Source organism: Mytilus californianus, unplaced genomic scaffold, assembly GCF_021869535.1.
Source record: "Mytilus californianus isolate M0D057914Y unplaced genomic scaffold, xbMytCali1.0.p SCAF_2, whole genome shotgun sequence".
Classification (NCBI taxonomy): Eukaryota; Metazoa; Mollusca; class Bivalvia; order Mytilida; family Mytilidae; genus Mytilus; species Mytilus californianus.
In genome coordinates this window covers 12,019,289-12,038,632 of record NW_026262668.1, presented here as the reverse complement: position 1 = coordinate 12,038,632, position 19,344 = coordinate 12,019,289, and the positions used below count along the sequence as shown (strand labels likewise).

General features: G+C 34.6%; 2 protein-coding genes across 2 annotated transcripts; both read right to left on the bottom strand.

Moving 5' to 3' along the window:
• Positions 1–1,191: 1,191 nt before the first annotated feature.
• Positions 1,192–14,224, bottom strand: LOC127729239 (plancitoxin-1-like). The gene is made up of 8 exons (XM_052236981.1): positions 11,502–14,224; positions 10,347–10,521; positions 9,270–9,348; positions 6,162–6,323; positions 4,655–4,858; positions 3,826–3,932; positions 2,808–2,939; positions 1,192–1,388 (listed from the first exon to the last, which is right to left on the bottom strand). The coding sequence occupies exons 1-8, from the start codon at positions 11,594–11,596 to the stop codon at positions 1,275–1,277; spliced, it is 1,068 nt and encodes a 355-aa protein (XP_052092941.1). The 5' UTR covers positions 11,597–14,224; the 3' UTR covers positions 1,192–1,274.
• A 138-nt stretch (positions 14,225–14,362) lies between these two features.
• On the bottom strand, positions 14,363–17,618 carry LOC127729237 (actin, adductor muscle). The gene is made up of 2 exons (XM_052236979.1): positions 17,366–17,618; positions 14,363–15,769 (listed from the first exon to the last, which is right to left on the bottom strand). Exons 1-2 carry the CDS (start codon positions 17,489–17,491, stop codon positions 14,765–14,767), a joined length of 1,131 nt encoding a protein of 376 aa, XP_052092939.1. The 5' UTR covers positions 17,492–17,618; the 3' UTR covers positions 14,363–14,764.
• Positions 17,619–19,344: the final 1,726 nt, after the last annotated feature.

The window sequence follows — 19,344 nt, the reverse complement described above, 5'->3', positions numbered from 1 at the left end:
ATGTTAATAATATAAGCAGCAAATTACGGAACTCACTAGACTTTTACTATCGTTTCAAGAAAATATGGTATAGTAAGAAACAGACATGTTCAAAGCAGTCACTGTAATTACTCATATGCCCGGAGCTTCATGGGGATTCGCTTCCCTAGACCACCGTCTACGGTGCTGCCCTGAATCCCCGACTAGGGTGCTATCCTGGACCAGCTGGGGACTTTGGGCGGTCCATAGCCTCCTCCCTTGCCGAATCACTATAAAGTCCACAAGTATTCACAAAATAGGAGTTTGGGCGTGAATGTGATGTGAATTTCATAAGCATGACATACCGGGAAAATGACCGTAAAAAGTTATCATTTTCTGCATAAAATGGTCCAAAAAAAATTTTCGCCTCGCTTCGCTCGGCGATCGTTATGATTGCACTTTATTCAAGTCCAGCTACGCCCCTGGGTTCCTTACAGGCGGTGTTTGACATTCAAATAAAACAAATATATTTTGTGGATAATATATCAAAAGTTACCTTGACCTTTAATCTGTTGACCCCAAAATCAATCTGTTTTCCCCTACCTTATATCTGTATATTTTATAAACTTACATTCCAATGAAGCAAGGGAAACTTAAGCTACCATCTGGAAACCATTTCTAGTAACATGCAGTGACCTTAACCATTGACCTATTGACCCAAACATCAAATGGTTTCTTCCCCTTTAAAGTATTTTTGATCTGTACAAGTATGAAATTCATTTAATCAAGCGAGGGAAACTCAAGTTATCATCCGGAAACCATTTTTCCATTTTTATTCTCATGATTTCGAGTAACAGTGGTGCCCTTCCATCTGTACAAGTTTCATCCAAATCAAGCAAGGTATACTCAAGTTATCATCCAGAAACCATTTGTTTCGGATATCTGGACGGAAGAATACACAGACAAAGCGATTACTATATGCTCCTGAAACTATTGGGGACTATTACAATGAGCTATTTAGTATATGTCAATGAGACTGCAACCAAACGACACAAATAAACAAAATACATCTATAGACACATCATAAGCCCCATCTGACATAATAGTCATGTATTCCTTGGAGTTTCGGATACTTGTAATTGTTTACATTGTCAAAACAATACAGAAAAAAATCAATTATTATTCGACAATATATCGATATATAGGGAGGATCAAAACAAAACACCAAGTAAGACCAGTTGGATAGATATTTTATTCCTTCGGTACACGCATTGTATGCACTTCATCGTCCAAGATATATATAATCATTTAATTCTTCATCCATCCAAAGGACTACACGTATCATAGTCTGTGACAAGATTCACGAAAGCTGTCCATACTTTGTTGTTCTGGAAACAAACCTGACCACCTCCTCGTTTAAACTGGGTATCCTGCAATATAAAAGACTAACGTAAGTGGTAGTTGGTCCATCAATGAAATCTGCATCCGGATGTCTGGGATACACATGCAAAATTGAACTATCAACACTAGCTGATGACTGTACAGGGTATCATAACCAATGGCCAATGTACTTAACATTCTGTTAACATGCATTCCAATCGTGAATTCCTCTGCAATTCAAATTAATATATGTGCGTGTGTGTTTGTTCATATAGCAGAGTGCCTTGCGTAAAAATAATCGAAATATATAAACAAATAAATGTGATAAAATATATAACATATAACATTACTGCAAAAAGAAAACAAACAATTAGATATGCACAACATAGGTATCAATTACGAACCTTCCTATCAACTATATAGTAGTATTATGGTACGTGTTGGTCTCTTTATTGGAACACTCTTTTATAACACGTGACTAAAAGCAACTGTAACTTAAAGACAGGCCTGCAATAATTTAACGAAAATTAAGTCGGGAAATGCATCCGTTCCGACCGAAATCATTTTATGAACCAACACCTGCTTGCTTTGAACTTGAAAATTATCTAGATCTCACAAAATTTGAATTATCTAATCTTGATTTACGAAATAACTACTACAATTTCACTAAGGAACAACAACTAGGAAATATAAATAAAGCTTTGCGTAAACATTATAAAAAACTACTTCGCAATGCGAAATGTAGGGAGCTATTTCCAAAACCACCAATGGTTGCGTATAGTAGACATCGAAACTTAAAAGAAATACTGACTAGCTCGGTAGTCAAACCATGGTACAACATGAAGGACTGGGTCAGGACCCCTGAAGAAGCACCCACCCTTCATATGAGCCACGTGACATCATAGAGTTTGTCCTATTCTGTACTGCAGAAACACGATGTGTTGGGTCCTGGATAATAGGCAAACGTGGCTGTTAGGTACTTTCAGACATTCAACAACAGAAACAATACTTGTAAGTCATAAACATTTCAGTATATCTTACGATCAATATTTATCGTAGGATTTTTTGTGAAAAGAGCCACTGTATTGCAAGGATCCAGACCAGCAGTTGTGTCCTGGAGATATTTGCTATACAACTTCCATACCACATCTTCTTATATCTATAAACCTTTACTGAATGAAAGTTTGAAATTAATTACTTCTATTCAATTAGAAAACAAATTAATCCAACTAGTACTAATGACTTTCCGCGCTTTTTAGCCATTTAGACATGTTAAAGGTGTTAAAACATTTATCAACAAAGTTTCATGCTCAGCATTGACAATGTTCTTTGTGCCTTCTCATTTGTTTCTATTCACCAAGTATATATACAATGTATACACTAGTTCAGACTACTATAGTCTATTACAGCAGTTGATCTTAATCAACCTGATAATATAACCATCCTCATAAGATTCCCTTTTTTATTACCTGTCTATTGATATCACCTATACAAACCCAGTTACCACCAGGTCGGGATACTGCCCATTTTGAATGATCCTTTCCAGTACCAAACTGTACCGATTCAGTGTCTTTGAATGTTATCTCCTGGATATTGAATACCTAAAATCATAATTATTGGAACAAAATTAGTACAGTTATAATAAAAACATTGTGTCACTGCGGAACGTGATGTCCTTTTATTGGGAATATAATGTAAAAGAACGGATCATCTGTTGAAGATAAACAAAACATTCTTTAAATATATAGATGACGACATACAACATTCTTAGTATCAAGGTGACGATGTACATCATTCTTAACAACATTATTTGTATAAAGGTGACAATGTACAAAGTTTTAATATAAAACTGACGATGTACAAAGTTTTAATACAAAAGGTGACGATGTGCAACGCACTTAGTATAAAGGTGACGATGTATAATAAAGGTGACGATGTTCAACATTCTTAAGTTATAAAGGTGACGATGTTCAACATTCTTAAGTTATAAAGGTGACGATGTTCAACATTCTTAAGTTATAAAGGTGACGATGTTCAAAGTTTTTGATGTGAAGGTGACGAAGTACAAACATTCTTGATATGAAGGTGAGGATGTACACCGTTCTTAGTATAAAGGTGACAATGTGCAACTTTCTTTGTATAAAGATGACAATGTGCAACATTCTTACTATAAAGATGACGATGTACAAGATTCCATGTTGCATGCAGGTTGCTTGTACACACTCCAAACGTTTATCACGGTTTTCATTAATATTTTTGGGGACTAAATACCACTATATAGCTGCCACCTTTTAATTTTCATCGAGTTTACCGATAAGAAAAAATTGTAGCGATTCGTAAAAGTCTTATCTTTTCTGATGAGTGTGGGATCTGCATCTATAAAGGTTGATTCTCAGCGTTATCCTATTTTGTATGTACGTTAGTATAGAGTTTAGATTTAAGGATCTTAGATTATCGTGACCTAAATATAATTAATGTCAACTATACCTTATAGCCTACTGTACAATTTGATCCCATGTCGCCTCTTCCATTTTGCCAGGTTTCAACCAACAGTTCGTATTTCAGTCGAGAGGATAACCATCCATCGTATAAATCTAACAAATTATATACATATAGGTTACAGCATGTCGTTATGGCTAATTGAGTTTTTTTTTGGTCGCTTGTTCAATCTGTATTCACTTTTTAGTCTAAAAGTATTTGATATGAGCCATCTTCTTGTATTTTACTTCAAAACTTTCTATTATATAGTTTTTTTTGCTCGTCACATATAGTTCTCTCCTTGTACAAACCTATTAAAGATGAGAGATGGTTGTGCAACCTGTAGTTGTTTGACAAACTCTATGACATGTACTATGTATTCTACTTTTGGAAATGGCATGGTATAGGCTCAATTTTGGCCAAAGTACAAATACCTTTTTTTTTATTCTCAAATACTACCTTAACAATACATTTCTAAAACAATATGTGGAAATCGAAATATTAATCTATACTGAATTTGTACGATTGCCAATGAGACAACTTTCTACCAGAGACCAAATGAGGTAGAAGGTTGGCAACTATAGGTCACAGTACGGCCTTCAACAATGAGCAAAACATTTACCGCATATCAAATCTTCAATATTAACTTGTTATTTGTACAATGTATTTATGTGATTCTCTTTACTCTCTCCTCCTGAACATATCTTTACTAGATATTTTATTCCTCTTTTTAACTAGAGATTTGACAAATGAACTCGATCGTCCTGGTTAACATCTAAACGATCTCGAGGTATCTTTCAAAGCCTGTTGAAACAAAAGAATCTAATTATACATTAACCTTTGTGAAATTCCGCTGATTTGGCAAAACTTCTGAAATAATGTCTACCCTTGGATAGTAATAAAGTTTCATCAAACCAAGGTTCTTGCTTCACACGATTTTGACGTCCAGTCAGAATGCTGACCATGTTTGGATTTTCTCGGAAGTAAGAGTTTGGAAGCTGAGAATCATATACAGTTGGGTATGAATACAGAAACACTGAGCCTACAATAGAAAAAATAGTTGTTATCTTTATCTGTATATGTATACGAACCAGCAAATTTACTATGCACCGGATCGTCTAAAAACGACGATGCCACACAAATAGAAAAAATAACAAATGTCTAAAGATTTATGCAACTATCAGTATCGTTACACAAATCTTTAGACTTTTACATATCATTGAATATATAAATCATATAGCGTAAAACAAAATAGGCAACAACAAATACATTTCAGTTTGATGAATATCAATTCACTTATTCATAGTTTTAAGCTAGACTTTAATATGCCGTTTGTTTTTATGAAGTAGAAGGGTTGAGATCTGAACTTTTAACCCCGCCACACGTGTCTTTGCCGGTTTCATTGAAGGAACCACTTTAGTGTTTGTCTTTTGTCTATTATTAATATTTTGTTTAAATGGAGAATTTTGTGTTTACGTCATGATATCTTTGATAGTTTCTGTATGTTTGAATGGAGAATCTGGTGTTTATGTCATGCATATCTTTGATAATTTCTGTATCTTTATTTTTTCACACCTTCTTTTAGACTTTGTGTTTGTTTTATTCCACATTGGCTAAATGTATAGGGGAGGGTTGAGATCTCACAAAACATGTTTACCTAACCCCACCGCATTTTTGCCCCAGTCGGCCAAGTCAGGAATCTCTAACCTTTGTTAGACTTGTGTGATTTTTAAAAATTTTGATTCCTTGTATGTTTCGGAGTTTGGTGTGGCGTTCATTTCGCTGAAATAGTACACATTATTGTTCAAGGGCCAGTTTAAGCCCGCCTCCGGGTGCGGAATTTTCTCGATTCGTTGAAGATCCATTGGTGGCCTTGGACTGTTTTCTGCTCTTTGGTCGATTTGTTATCTCTTTGACACATTCAAGTTTCCATTCCCTATTCTATTTGGCGATTTATAGTTTTACATATTGTATAGAAACTTGACAATGGTTGAAGGCTGTCGTTGACCTCAAAATCTCTTTTTTGGTTATTTTGTAGGTGGGTTAATTACTGTCTCATTGACGTAAACCTCAAATCTCCTTTTACACAAAAGTATACATTCTATACACTGAAATCAAAAGTTTTCTTGATTTTGGTTGTTTTTTGTTATACATTATTTATTACATAATTGTTTAAGGATGGTCTTGACTCTCTGTAAATCGAAACACCAGACTTACTAATAAAATCTAACATATCCAAGTTCATGGATACATACAGGAAAGTTTTCCCCATCAGACTAACCAAGAATATCTAACATATCAAAGTTCATGGATACACACAGGAAAGTTTTCCCCATCAGACTTACCAAGAATATCTAACAAATCATAGTTCATGGATACACACAGGAAAGTTTGTCCGTATACATCACCATTGCTCGGAAATTTGTATCCTTCAGATTTGGGATACGGGAATTTCGGAGTGCTGTGTACTAACCAGAAACCATCTGTTTTGTCAAAGCCAACTGCACCTGTTTAATAATTGTTATCATTATTTTTAAGACGATATTATATCAAAACATTTATAAGAATATGTGGTAAAATTTTAATTAAGGAATGACTGTAATGTTTTTTTTCAGTCTATGAAGAAATAACATAAAAAAAAATGTGGTGCACACTGAATAACCCGGTTTATTTAAAAGTGTGCACCACATTTTGAGGTTATTTCGAATAGACAGAAAAAAATATTACAGTCATTCCTTATAATTTAATTCTAAATTCCATTTTTAAGGAGTAAGTCATGAAAAAACGATGATGACGTCACGGTCACATGACAAAATTATGTCTTGGAGCTGATAGACAAAAAACTTTCAGCCAATCAGAACGGACCTGTTACATCCAAAATTAAATTATTTGAAAATAGATTAAATAGTTTTGATGAAAAAATTAAGTTATTTCATACAAAAATATAAAACTTGGTCAAGATAAATAATTTTACTAAAGCTACCACGATTATATTACAAGAAAGTGTTTCACCAAACCCCGTATAAATGACCACAATCTTGAAATTGAAAAGGGTAGATATATTTTAAAATCCCTCGAGGAGATAGACTATGTAAACTAGGCCATGCTCTTGAAAACGAGGAGCATTTCCTCTTGGAGTGTATTATAAATAATAAATTAAAATTGGATCTATTAATAAAGTTAAAATGGGAAGACCGAAAAAAAAAATAAATAATCAAACCCTATATCAACAGAACATGTGAAACTAACCGCCTATTTTTAAACAGTCATTAGAACTGAGGACAATAGCAGCTTAATTTTTCAAGTTTTTTTACATATATAAATCTTGACTGAATTACTGATTCAGGTTCAATTTACTGATTGCATTGCTATATATATATGAATTTGTTCATATGACAATAAAGATTATCTTATTAATAAATTTAAATAGAACGGATAAGCGTTTACGTGAATCCCATAAAAATCTGGAAAATAACTATTGTATTTAAAAACGACGATTTTACTGCAAAAAAGTCTTTGTCAGTCAAGGTCCCCAACTGTATGTGTGGTGGTCCATCATTGTACATACCTTTTGTGTGTCCATGAGTCAAAAATCCTCGAGTGTGAGGTGGTTCATCATTGTACATACCTTTTGTGTGTCCATGCGTCAAGGTCCCCGAAGGTGAGGTGATTTATCGTTGTACTTACCCTTTGTGTGTCCATGAGTCAAGGTCCCCGAGGGTGAGGTGGTTCATCATTGTACATACCATTTGTGTGTCCATGAGTCAAGGTCCCCGAGGGTGAGGTGGTTCATCATTGTACATATCCTTTGTGTGTCCATGAGTCAAGGTCCCCGAGGGTGAGGTGGTTCATCATTGTACATATCCTTTGTGTGTCCATGAGTCAAGGATCCCCGAGTGTGGTGGTTCATCATTGTACATTCCTTTGTGTGTCTTATGAGTCAAGGATCCCCGAGTGTGAGGTGGTTAATTATTGTACATATCCTTTTTGTCTCTTATGAGGCAATGATCCCCGAGTGTGAGGTGGTTCATTATTGTACATACCCTTTGTGTGTCTTATGAGTCAATCCTCTCCGAGTCTGAGTTGTTTCATTATTGTAAATATCCTTTGTGTGTCTAATGAGGCAATGATCCCCGAGTGTGTGGTGGTTCATCATTGTACATACCCTTTTTCTGTCTTATGAGTCAATGATCACCGAGTGTGAGGTGGTTCATTATTGTACATACCCTTTTTCTGTCTTATGAGTCAATGATCACCGAGTGTGAGGTGGTTCATTATTGAGCATATCCTTTTTGTGTCTTATGAGTCAATAATCCCAGAGTCTGAGGTGTTTCATTAGTGTACATATCCTTTGTGTGTCTTATGAGTCAATGACCCCCGAGTGTGAAGTGGTTCACTATTGTAAATATCCTTTGTGTGTCTTATGAGGCAATGATCCCCGAGTGTGAGGTGGTTCATCATCGTACATACCCTTTTTCTGTCTTATAAGTCAATGATCACCGAGTGTGAGGTGGTTCATTATTGAGCATATCCTTTGTGCGTCTTATGAGTCAAGGATCTCCAAGTGTGAGGTGGTTCATTATTGTACATATCCTTTGTGCGTCGTATGAGTCAAGGATCCCTAAGTGTGAGGTGGTTCATCATTGTACATACCCTTTTTCTGTCTAATGAGTCAATGATCACCGAGTGTGAGGTTGGTCATTATTGTACATATCCTTTGTGTGTCTTATGAGTCAATGATCCCCGAGTGTGAAGTGGTTCACTATTGTAAATATCCTTTGTATGTATGTCTTATGAGGCAATGATCCCCGAGTTTGTGGTGGTTCATCATTGTACATACCCTTTTTCTGTCTTATGAGTCAAAGATCACCGGATGCGAGGTGGTTTATTTTGAGCATATCCTTTGTGCGTCTTATGAGCCAAGGATCCCCAAGTGTGAGGTGGTTCATTATTGTACATATCCTTTGTGTGTCTTATGAGTCAATGATCCCCGAGTGTGAAGTGGTTCATTATTGTACATATCCTTTGTGCGTCTTATGAGTCAAGGATCCCCAAGTGTGAGGTGGTTCATTATTGTACATATCCTTTGTGTGTCTTATGAGTCAATGATCCCCGATTGTGAAGTGGTTCACTATTGTAAATATCCTTTGTATGTATGTCTTATGAGGCAATGATCCCCGAGTGTGAGGTGGTTCATCATTGTACATACCCATTTTCTGTCTTATGAGTCAATAATCACCGAGTTTGAGGTGGTTCATTATTGAGCATATCCTTTGTGCGTCTTATGAGTCAAGGATCCCCAAGTGTGAGGTGGTTCATCATTGTACATACCCTTTTTCTGTCTTATGAGTCAATGATCACCGGGTGTGACGTGGTTCATTATTGAGCATATCCTTTGTGCGTCTTATGAGTCAATGATCCCCGAGTGTGAGGTGGTTCTCCATTGTACATACCTTTTGTGTGTCCATGAGTCAAAGATCCCCGAGTGTGTGGTGGTTCGTCATTGTACATCATGTAAAAAATAGAATCATTCTAAAAAAATAAGACTGTCAGTTATTTTCTAATTTACGTATTTTAATCAAGGCTCATTTGATGATCTGGACGCTCTTTGAATTTAAAGACTAGTATCTAAATATTAATAACGGCTATAATACCGGTTCTGCCGTAGGAATATATATATATATATATATTTAGATGAGATTAACCCGAGAAAGGGAAAGCTACTAAAGACATGTGGGGCAGCTACCGGACTAGCCTAGGATCCTGGCTCACTGCTCAAAGGTAGACGCGAAGTGGAGGCTTGGCCATGATGCCAGGCTACTGCCGGACACATGTGTGACTCCGTGACAGATCTTAACCCAAGTTGAATTTGAACAGCACTCGTCGACAATTAGAAAATAACTTAAATGTATTGTTTTATTGTTTAAACCAAAATTGCAAACTAAAATTAAACAGAACATCCAGTAATGTGTTTTGTACATCTAATACAGTGAAACCTGTCTAAACCGAACCTCTTCGAGACTTAAGATTTTGTTCGATTCTGTCAGATGTTCGGTTTAATCAGGTTCACAGACAGCACATACAATTTGATATGACTGGACTTAAGAACATTGTATGGTTTAGACAGGTTTTCGGTTTACGCAAGATTCGGTTTAGACAGGTTTCACTGTATTACTATTATAGATATTACTTTACTAATGTACGAAAAATAAAGTTTGTGAACTTTTACTGGGAATGCCATTACCAATTAATACAGCTTCGGGTAAATATTGTATTTGTAAGATTAGTTCTTACAACACCACACGCAAATTAACCTGGCTTTTTCCGTTGCATGAAGTACCGATAGCCAGTGATAACTGATGCATAAAGTACTTCCCTGGATATGACATTGCAGAAATATTTGCTGGGTCCAGAATATATATATATATATATATATATAGAGCGAGACAAACGTCACGAATACTTTTGGTAAGCAGTATACTGTAGATAGAAATAAGAAGATGTGGTATGAGTGTAGGATATGCACTTACTTTGCTGTCGTATATTTGTTGTAGAGTATAATAAACAGCGTGGTTTGATTCGATCATCCCCTTGTCCGATAGTTTCCAATAAGGCGTATTTTCGTCCATGTAATAAAATGCAGTGCCATTGTGGATGATAGGATTCTTGCTATCCGAAATTTTTGGTAATTTATACAGTATAAACCTATAACGTGAAAATTATATCTTATACTATAATGATTTCATTTATTTAAAAACATATGCGTTTTAATTTGCTTAGTGTTTAAGAACTAATGTCAGAAAACTGCTTTGAATTCACTCTTACCCGTGACTAACTCGGATCCTGGCCCAATAACTGTGTTGAGTCTAAAGTGAGCAAGGATCCAAGGCAAGTCACTAACCAGACTAGTCCGAAATATCGAAATGATTGTAACAAGAAAATTGGATAGTGAAATAATGCTTTCTATATATATGTTATGTTTGTTTATTTTAAGTTACAGTATACCGACAAGTAAAACTGGTATTCTATTATTTCAGAAGACAAACAGGAGTGGATAAGTAAAATAATATTCATCTATAATACAAGAAAAACTAAAGGAAATAATTTTCCGATTTTTTCAGAAAAACAGCGTCCCTCAAACTGAAAAAGATTTAGTTTCGATTTCACTGACTGTGGTTAATAATGACCACTCGCGTTTAAAACTCATCTTTCGTCACGTTTATTTCAATTAGCATTTTGTAAATATCTAGCTGACAAAATCTTTATTTCAGTAAGAATATGTATTCGGTGAATATATGTCAACCGACAGTTGATCTTTTTTTCAATGGAAACAACCTTACTTATTTCACATTCAAAGGCAAGAATTGTTCAAATTTCTTTAAACAAGATAAAGAAATTTTACATTATATAATTCTAACCTACAAATGTATTCAATTTTATCATTTATTTAATTATTCTAAGACACCTCACAGTATAACCTCTGTTCAGTCCACTTCTGATGTGATAAATTGCAATTCCGTAATGTTTTACGCAGATACATTAATGCAAGATTGAAATATAAATGCTAAAATCCTCGGACATCATTACCTCAAGGTAAATGGTTCTTTTTTCTTCTGACAATGGCATTTATTTAAGTTCCTACCAATCTATTGATTTTCAATGCATTTATTTATTAATGAACCTACCAATCTACTGGCGTTCCGTCCTGGTTTAAACACTGTAGTCCAAAACTAAGGCATATGTTTATGCAGAAGACTAATATGCCTATCGAAGTAGACATGTTTGTCGTGGAGTGTTATCAGGACACTTCTGACAGGCCACATGAACAGTACAAGAAATCTCACACCAGTATGTAACAGTCCCGAGAATGCGGTCACATTGGAATTCTAATCAAGAATATTTCGATATATATACCGAGATACTATATATAGTACCCGATTTATACAATTGTCAATAAAAATAAAGACATATCATTTCAAAAGTATATAAATAAATTTAAAGGAGATATGGGGTATATACGTCAGTGAGACAGCAACCAAACAAAAACATAAGGCATCTATTTATGTCAATTTATATGCTTGTTTTACTTGATCAGACTCGCGGAGAATCAGTTTACCAGTCTAAGTGTTTATGACAGTATTCTAAAACCATATTGCAATACAATTTTTATTTTTTTCTTCAGTCCATGCCTGTTTTCACTTGTTGTTTCAAGTCATATTCTTAGTTGAACTTATCAATAATGCTGTTTGTTTCTATACATATGTTTAAACCCAATACAATGTGTTGTAACGGTTGTAATAATTATTAAGCTTGCCGATTGGACAAATCAAATATTTTATGATTGCACATATTTTGACCCTCTATTTTCACTAGAACCATAATAACACCACTGATGACAAAGGACATATGTGTGTTTTATATAACTTGTCAAATAACTAATTGTAAATGTGGAGTGACCTCTCCGTGTCCTTGATCTTTTTATCTTTATTTTCTTCTTGCCTTTTTTATGGGTGTGGCTTGTTTTTTGTTGAGTTTCTGTCATATGGACTAAAATTTTGGAGTTAAGTACACAGAGGTCAAATGCACATAGACATAACAATGCTTAGGACAAATAACGATTAAACAGATATCCGCACGTAAATTTTAACCCTTCAAATTTCATTTGCAATTAAAACATTATTCGGGATTGTAACAAACAAACAACACTTTTATCAAGAAATACTAAAATTCGACTAAATTTCGGCGATAATAAATTTAAATTTATTGAAATCGAACTCAAACCAAATTGTAAACGAAGCAGCACCCCTCTTCATTAAAGGAAAATAAAAACGACAGGTTAATGTCCGTTTTTAATATTAGAGAAAAACTTTCTAATATTATATACATCGTGAACAAACACTATCATACAAGGTCGACGGATAAGCATACAAACATCTTAAAACATTTGACTGTATTATTCCATGTCCTCATTCAACTGTCGAGTTCCTTAACCAAGGTCACTTTTGTGTGTTGAATTGTTAAGGCAGAATTGTTTCGTGTGTGTTTCGTCCTGACGTACATTTGGTGTGTTGCTTTCTAGTTATATGCAAGAATTCATAAATAACTAATGACAACTTTTCCAAATTCAAGTCTTTAGTGTTGTATACAGCATTTTGTGTGATAAATTGTTTCACATTTTGTCATGTCGGAGACTTTTTATAGCGGACTGTTTTACTCATCGTTGAAGGCCGTACAGTGACTTTTAGTTGCTTAAATCCCCGTTATATATTTTATATATTTTGGCGTGTTTGTTTTTTTATCCCGTCATATTATTGGCTGTGTACTTCGACTTGTGGGCTTAAAATGTCATCTTTCCATTCTCAATTTTGTTGATGTGTTCCGCCTGTTTTTTTCTGTATGGATTTGTTTCTTGTTATTGCATCTTGACCACCTGTTTTAAACAGTATTTATTTTTTTCCAATAGACCTTCCTTCACGGAAAAAGGTGCTTAAGCCCTCGTTAACTACCCGTGAGGAGGGAGCATTTCCTCCTTTTAAAGGCCTCGATGCGACTTTCATAGGAAGAACTGCAATCAAAACGCTGTTCCTTCGCTTTTCTTTAAGTGTGTGTAGTGATTTTGTGCCACAGTTGGTATACTATTTCCTTTAATTTCTTTACCTTTTTTTATGACATATGTAATGGAATGACAATTTTAGATTTGTAGAGATAAGCCAATGTGATTTTTATATTACTATTTATTCACAAGTTTCCAGAAACGTGTTTTTCCGAGGTTTTTTTTTCGATGCACAAAGTGTAACCTCTTCAGTTTCCAGTGAATTTGATTCAAACTAATGTAAAGCTTGACCTCTCTGTTAAAATGAACCAATAATGTTTGATTTACGGAATTGTCAACAACTGGTATACAAATAACGCATTGATCAATTTAATGTGTGTATCAAACGCTTGCAAGTCGTCAAATTTTGTGTTGTTGGGTTGCTGTTTCATTGGCATATAGCCAAAATATCATTTCAATCATACCAACTTGTAAACCCATTGAAAAGAAAACCATTAAAAGTTAATTATTCACAAACTGCCAACATGAACGTTACAACTACAAGCCAAACAAGTAAGATGTAACCTTGAAAACTGACGAACACAAAAATATTTTTAAAACCCAAACTTAATTTCGAAGCAAAAGTTTAGTCAGTGTTGTTGTAAATTCAACAAATATTCCAGTTTGTGACACATGTTAGGTAGCCATATTCAACTATGTTTTCTCTCTTTATTGCTCATAGTCAAGGACCATAACCTAAATATATCTATATATATTTTCAAATTAATTGTTTGTTGCTCATAGTCAATGACCACAACCTTTGTGTATCTATACCTTTTTTCAAATATATGTTTGAGGATGACTTAAAACCTCTTCCTTTCGTTTTAAATTCAAAATGCAGCAGAATTAAATTTCGATAATATATTTCCAAATTTAATAAAGCTAATTTTGTAATGTAGTAAGTTGAAGTTATGTAAATATTCCCATAACTATCGACTGAATATGAGAATGGTATTATTTTTTTATAAGATTTAATATAATTGGATGTATAAAGGTCATTTTATCACAATAATGCAGATGATTTATTCCACATGTACATCAAATTTTGTAGAAAGTTATCTCCCGTCGAGACCTGAGATATGTTTAACGGATTGTTCAGTATTTTTACAAGTCTTTTTCACATTCAACTCTCCACATTCTTGCATTTGAACCACCAGACTTTTTCACATAAAATAAATAATAATTTACTGTCATATATTTGTGCAAGTACCGTTAGCTCAATGCTTAAACAGATCTGAAGTTTAAAAGGGTTAAAGTCAGTTTGTATAGATTAAAGTCCATGTTACCAAGCACGAAGCTTTTTGTTTTAACGAAATTTGAAAATAAATTAATATAAGTCCTAGAAAACGAGTTAATTTAGAAGCATTTCCTGTGGACAATGGATGGACCAGATTCATCGTATTCCTGTTTGCTGATCCACATCTGTTGGAAGGTGGACAATGAAGCCAAGATGGAACCACCGATCCAGACGGAGTATTTCCTTTCTGGTGGAGCAATGATTTTGATCTTCATTGTGCTTGGAGCAAGTGCTGTGATTTCCTTCTGCATTCTGTCGGCAATACCTGGGAACATGGTGGTACCACCAGATAAGACGGTGTTAGCGTACAAGTCCTTACGGATGTCGACATCGCACTTCATGATACTGTTGTATGTGGTTTCATGGATACCAGCAGATTCCATACCCAAGAAGGATGGCTGGAATAGTGATTCTGGACACCTGAATCTCTCGTTACCGATGGTGATTACCTGTCCATCAGGCAATTCGTAGCTCTTTTCTAGGGAAGATGAGGAAGCGGCGGTTGACATTTCCTGTTCGAAATCAAGAGCAACATAGCACAATTTTTCCTTAATGTCTCTTACGATTTCTCTCTCGGCGGTGGTTGTGAATGAGTAACCTCTCTCGGTAAGGATCTTCATCAAGTAATCAGTAAGATCTCTACCGGCCAAGTCGAGACGGAGGATGGCGTGGGGAAGAGCGTAACCTTCGTAGATTGGTACGGTGTGTGTGACACCATCTCCGGAGTCGAGGACGATACCAGTGGTACGACCGGAAGCGTACAGTGAGAGTACAGCCTGGATGGCAACGTACATGGCTGGTGCATTGAAGGTCTCGAACATGATCTGTGTCATCTTTTCCCTGTTGGCTTTGGGATTGAGTGGAGCTTCAGTGAGCAGGACTGGGTGCTCTTCTGGGGCAACACGGAGTTCGTTGTAGAAGGTGTGATGCCAGATCTTTTCCATATCGTCCCAGTTTGTGACGATACCGTGTTCAATGGGGTATTTCAGGGTGAGGATACCTCTCTTGCTTTGGGCTTCATCTCCTACGTATGAATCTTTCTGACCCATACCAACCATGACTCCCTATGAATAAAAAATAATATGTCATGTATTTGCAAGTTAAACATGACGAAATTCGCATCAATAATTCTAACAAAACCTTTTATGTACATTGTGGATTCAGTACATATAATTATATGATTTTTCTAGTATGTTTCTTATATTTATAATGTTAAAATCTACAAGGAGATGTGGTTTGATTGCCAATGAAACAACAATCCACTAGAGACCGAAGGACGCTGACGTTGCCATTTTGCTCAACGTCCTGTGGCAAATATGTCATACATATTCAAGACAATCTACAGAAATGGGCTTAATACAAGTTTTCGGTGTTTTAAATGTAAGGTATCTAGTAAAAATAAATGTATGTTCGTTCGTTATCTTTTTCCTCTGCCTGAATACAATTTTTCCTTTTTTTTAATCTTTTAAAAATGTTTCCCTGAAAGAAAGTTTATCAAATAGTATGCTTCAGAATCTACCCTTTTTTCAGCTTTCAATATGAAGCACCGTAATATTTAACTCCCGCTATTTAAGTGTACAAAAAGGACTAAAATATAAACACCATAGAAATGTTTTGTTGTCAGAGGACAAGAATGATTTAATTCCTTGCCCCGAGCCCCCGAGCCATTATTAACTCAATGCAAAACGCGAGAACAAAATCAAAGAATATATCACAACTTTTTTTTTCTAGTAAGGAGAGGATCTTAAATATCAATCATGTCTTGTTCGTTATATAACTGTGTTGTAAAAACTAATGCCTGGATTTGATTAAGAAAAGTTATCAGTTGCATAATATTATTATGGTATCAACGAAAGTTCATTGATAAATAAGAAAATGCTGATTGAACCAAAGTAAATTTTCTCTAGTAGTAGCTAACACGTGCATTCGAAATTTCATCAACTAATTCGCCGCATGAAATCTAAATTATCAATTATCTCATCATAAAACATTAAAATAACAAACAGAAATTTGGTATGTTAATCATCCCATAATCTGTTCAGTTCAAATGTCAAAACTGCACGTTACAAAATTTTGAAATACTTTTCATGACCTCATTGTATGAACAGATGGGATAGCCATATTTGGTAATGAAGTTGGCGTCGTTTGGAATGTTGCAGTCATCATCGCCTTGGGGTGTGGGCAACACACGTGGTTAGGGTATCAAATTCAAGGCTAATTAGACAAAGCACTGGATAATTGCGTTTTCCTTTAAAACTGTTTTATACTTATAAAAAATGTAATTCTCAAAGAAAAAGATTGGATAGATGTATAATTCATATAATTAACACATCGTATGATGTGTCCCATTTCAAGCACAAAGTATGTGTAGAAAATGGTCTGTTGCGCGTATATACCATGAATGACTGATACGAGTTAACTACATGTAGTTCACATAATTTACCAGGTTGTCTTTGTATTTTAAAGTTGGTTTTATTTTCTCTATCATTATTTACAATATGTTGTATCAATATTTACTTGATAATTACGTTACTTGTTGTTAAAAACTTTGAAAGGTCAACTTGAACATAGTGCAGGAAAACATGCAAATGTAAAAAGTAGAAAAAATAATTTTTGAATCATGTGTATTCCTTAATATAAATATTAATTAAAAAACTGACCTGATGTCTTGGTCTTCCAACGATGGAGGGAAACACGGCTCTTGGAGCATCATCTCCGGCGAAACCGGCTTTGCACATTCCGGATCCATTGTCTACAACCAAAGCGGCTACTTCGTCGTCACACATGATGTCTGTTTTATAAAGTTATACTAAACGCTAAAGAGGAGTATCTCACCCTGACTTCTACAACAAACTGGTGAAGTGTCTTACTCACACGCGCTTTTATGCAACGCGATCAAAGCTTTCCAAGAAACTACTACGATTAATTGACTGCGTTTGCCATATTTGGAATTCCCATACTGGTTAAGTTTTACCGAAGTCGCTCGACGATTTCCGTTATTAATCGTAAGTTCCGAAGATGCATGTGTTAGCCACATATGGCAGGCATCACTTCCGAACTTGGCGTTCGGGTCTCCAGGCAAACAAAGATGGAGTTACATTTTTGAAAAAAATGAAAAGTTAGAACCTACTTGGTTTTAATATTTTGTGTAGAGAAATGATAAATCAGTAATTCACAAAGTGCGAAGAATGTCAACAAATACATTGGAATTAAAATGTGTATATATAAAGGTATTGCAATTGTTTTATTTTATCAAGATGTTAAAAAGAAAAGTAATCGTATGCCGCCATGGGGGCTGACATGTTTGTTTACATCGTAAACCCCATTTTTGGACGCGAGTAAAAATGATAGGCGAATGAACAAGTAATACCTTTCAAATTTGTCATGGGTTAAAAAAAAATTAAAGAAATAGTTTTAAAATTTAAAAAACAGAAAATACATTCAGATGTTAACATTAAATATCAAAGCTTTGTAAATCAATGTCTACATCGTTAAGAAAAGTACAGAAGAAAAGGGGGATGTTTTTGAACATTTTTGAAGTTTAATGGAGTTTGAAAAGGACAATGGTTTGAGTCAAGAGGAAGAAAAAAAACATATACATTATGTCGTTGTAGTTTTGATCTTTAAGTTTTTGTTCAATTAACGACTATTTGATCCTATTTATTTAACCGAACGAATGCTGCACATATAGTGAAAAAAAGGGGGGACATTCAGTAGCAAGTCCACAACTCTCTCCCATTCCAAATGGCGTTACTAAATTCCAGTTTATCGTATTTATTTTTTTTTCGTGAAAACTACTTGCAGCTACTCTTAATAGAAACTTTGAAAATATTTATTGACGTAAGAATTTTGTATTTTGTTGTGAATTTTAGTTTTCGACATCTTTCCCCAGTACTGTTAAGATAAACTTTTATTACACATAAGACATAAGAACTTTATTTACAGTGTATTTGTGTATATTAAACGATAGAAGTCCTTAGATAGCTTTTTTACTGATGTTTATTATCTGTCAAAACTCCATATAAACATATATATTGGCTTTATCCCATTACAGTATTTGTTCAACTATCTAAAATATTTAGTTTGAATTCTCCATATATGGTATGGATTCCATGGTATTCATTTTTTTCGTAGAATTGATATATAATTGATATTTTTAGACGAGTTATTTATATATCAATGGGATATTTTAAATGCTTACTCAGAGATTATTATTTTAGATTTGCGGTATATAAGAAATATTTAGGGCATCTTATGAATGATAAAATTGTGTTAATACTTGGTAACTGAACTGTTGGAATGGGACACTTTTATCATGGTAAATTGTATGTTCAGCCTGGGAATAGTATTTTATATCCCAGGTCCAGCTCACAAGTCCTCATTCAATCCCTTTAACGTAAGATTTTTATTCTTGGTCGAATGGTATGTTTTACTGATAGGGGGACCATTTACAAGTGGTCCAATATTCGTGTCATATTTGTCAAGATACTATTTAGATGTCTTAATTAATACTAGTTAATTGGACTGAGCTTATAGATTTATTGATTGTTTGTTGTTTAACCTCCAATAACAAATATTTCAAGCATTAGTTTTACGAGAACAAGTTAACAATAAAAAACGATTTCAATTTTAAAAGGGA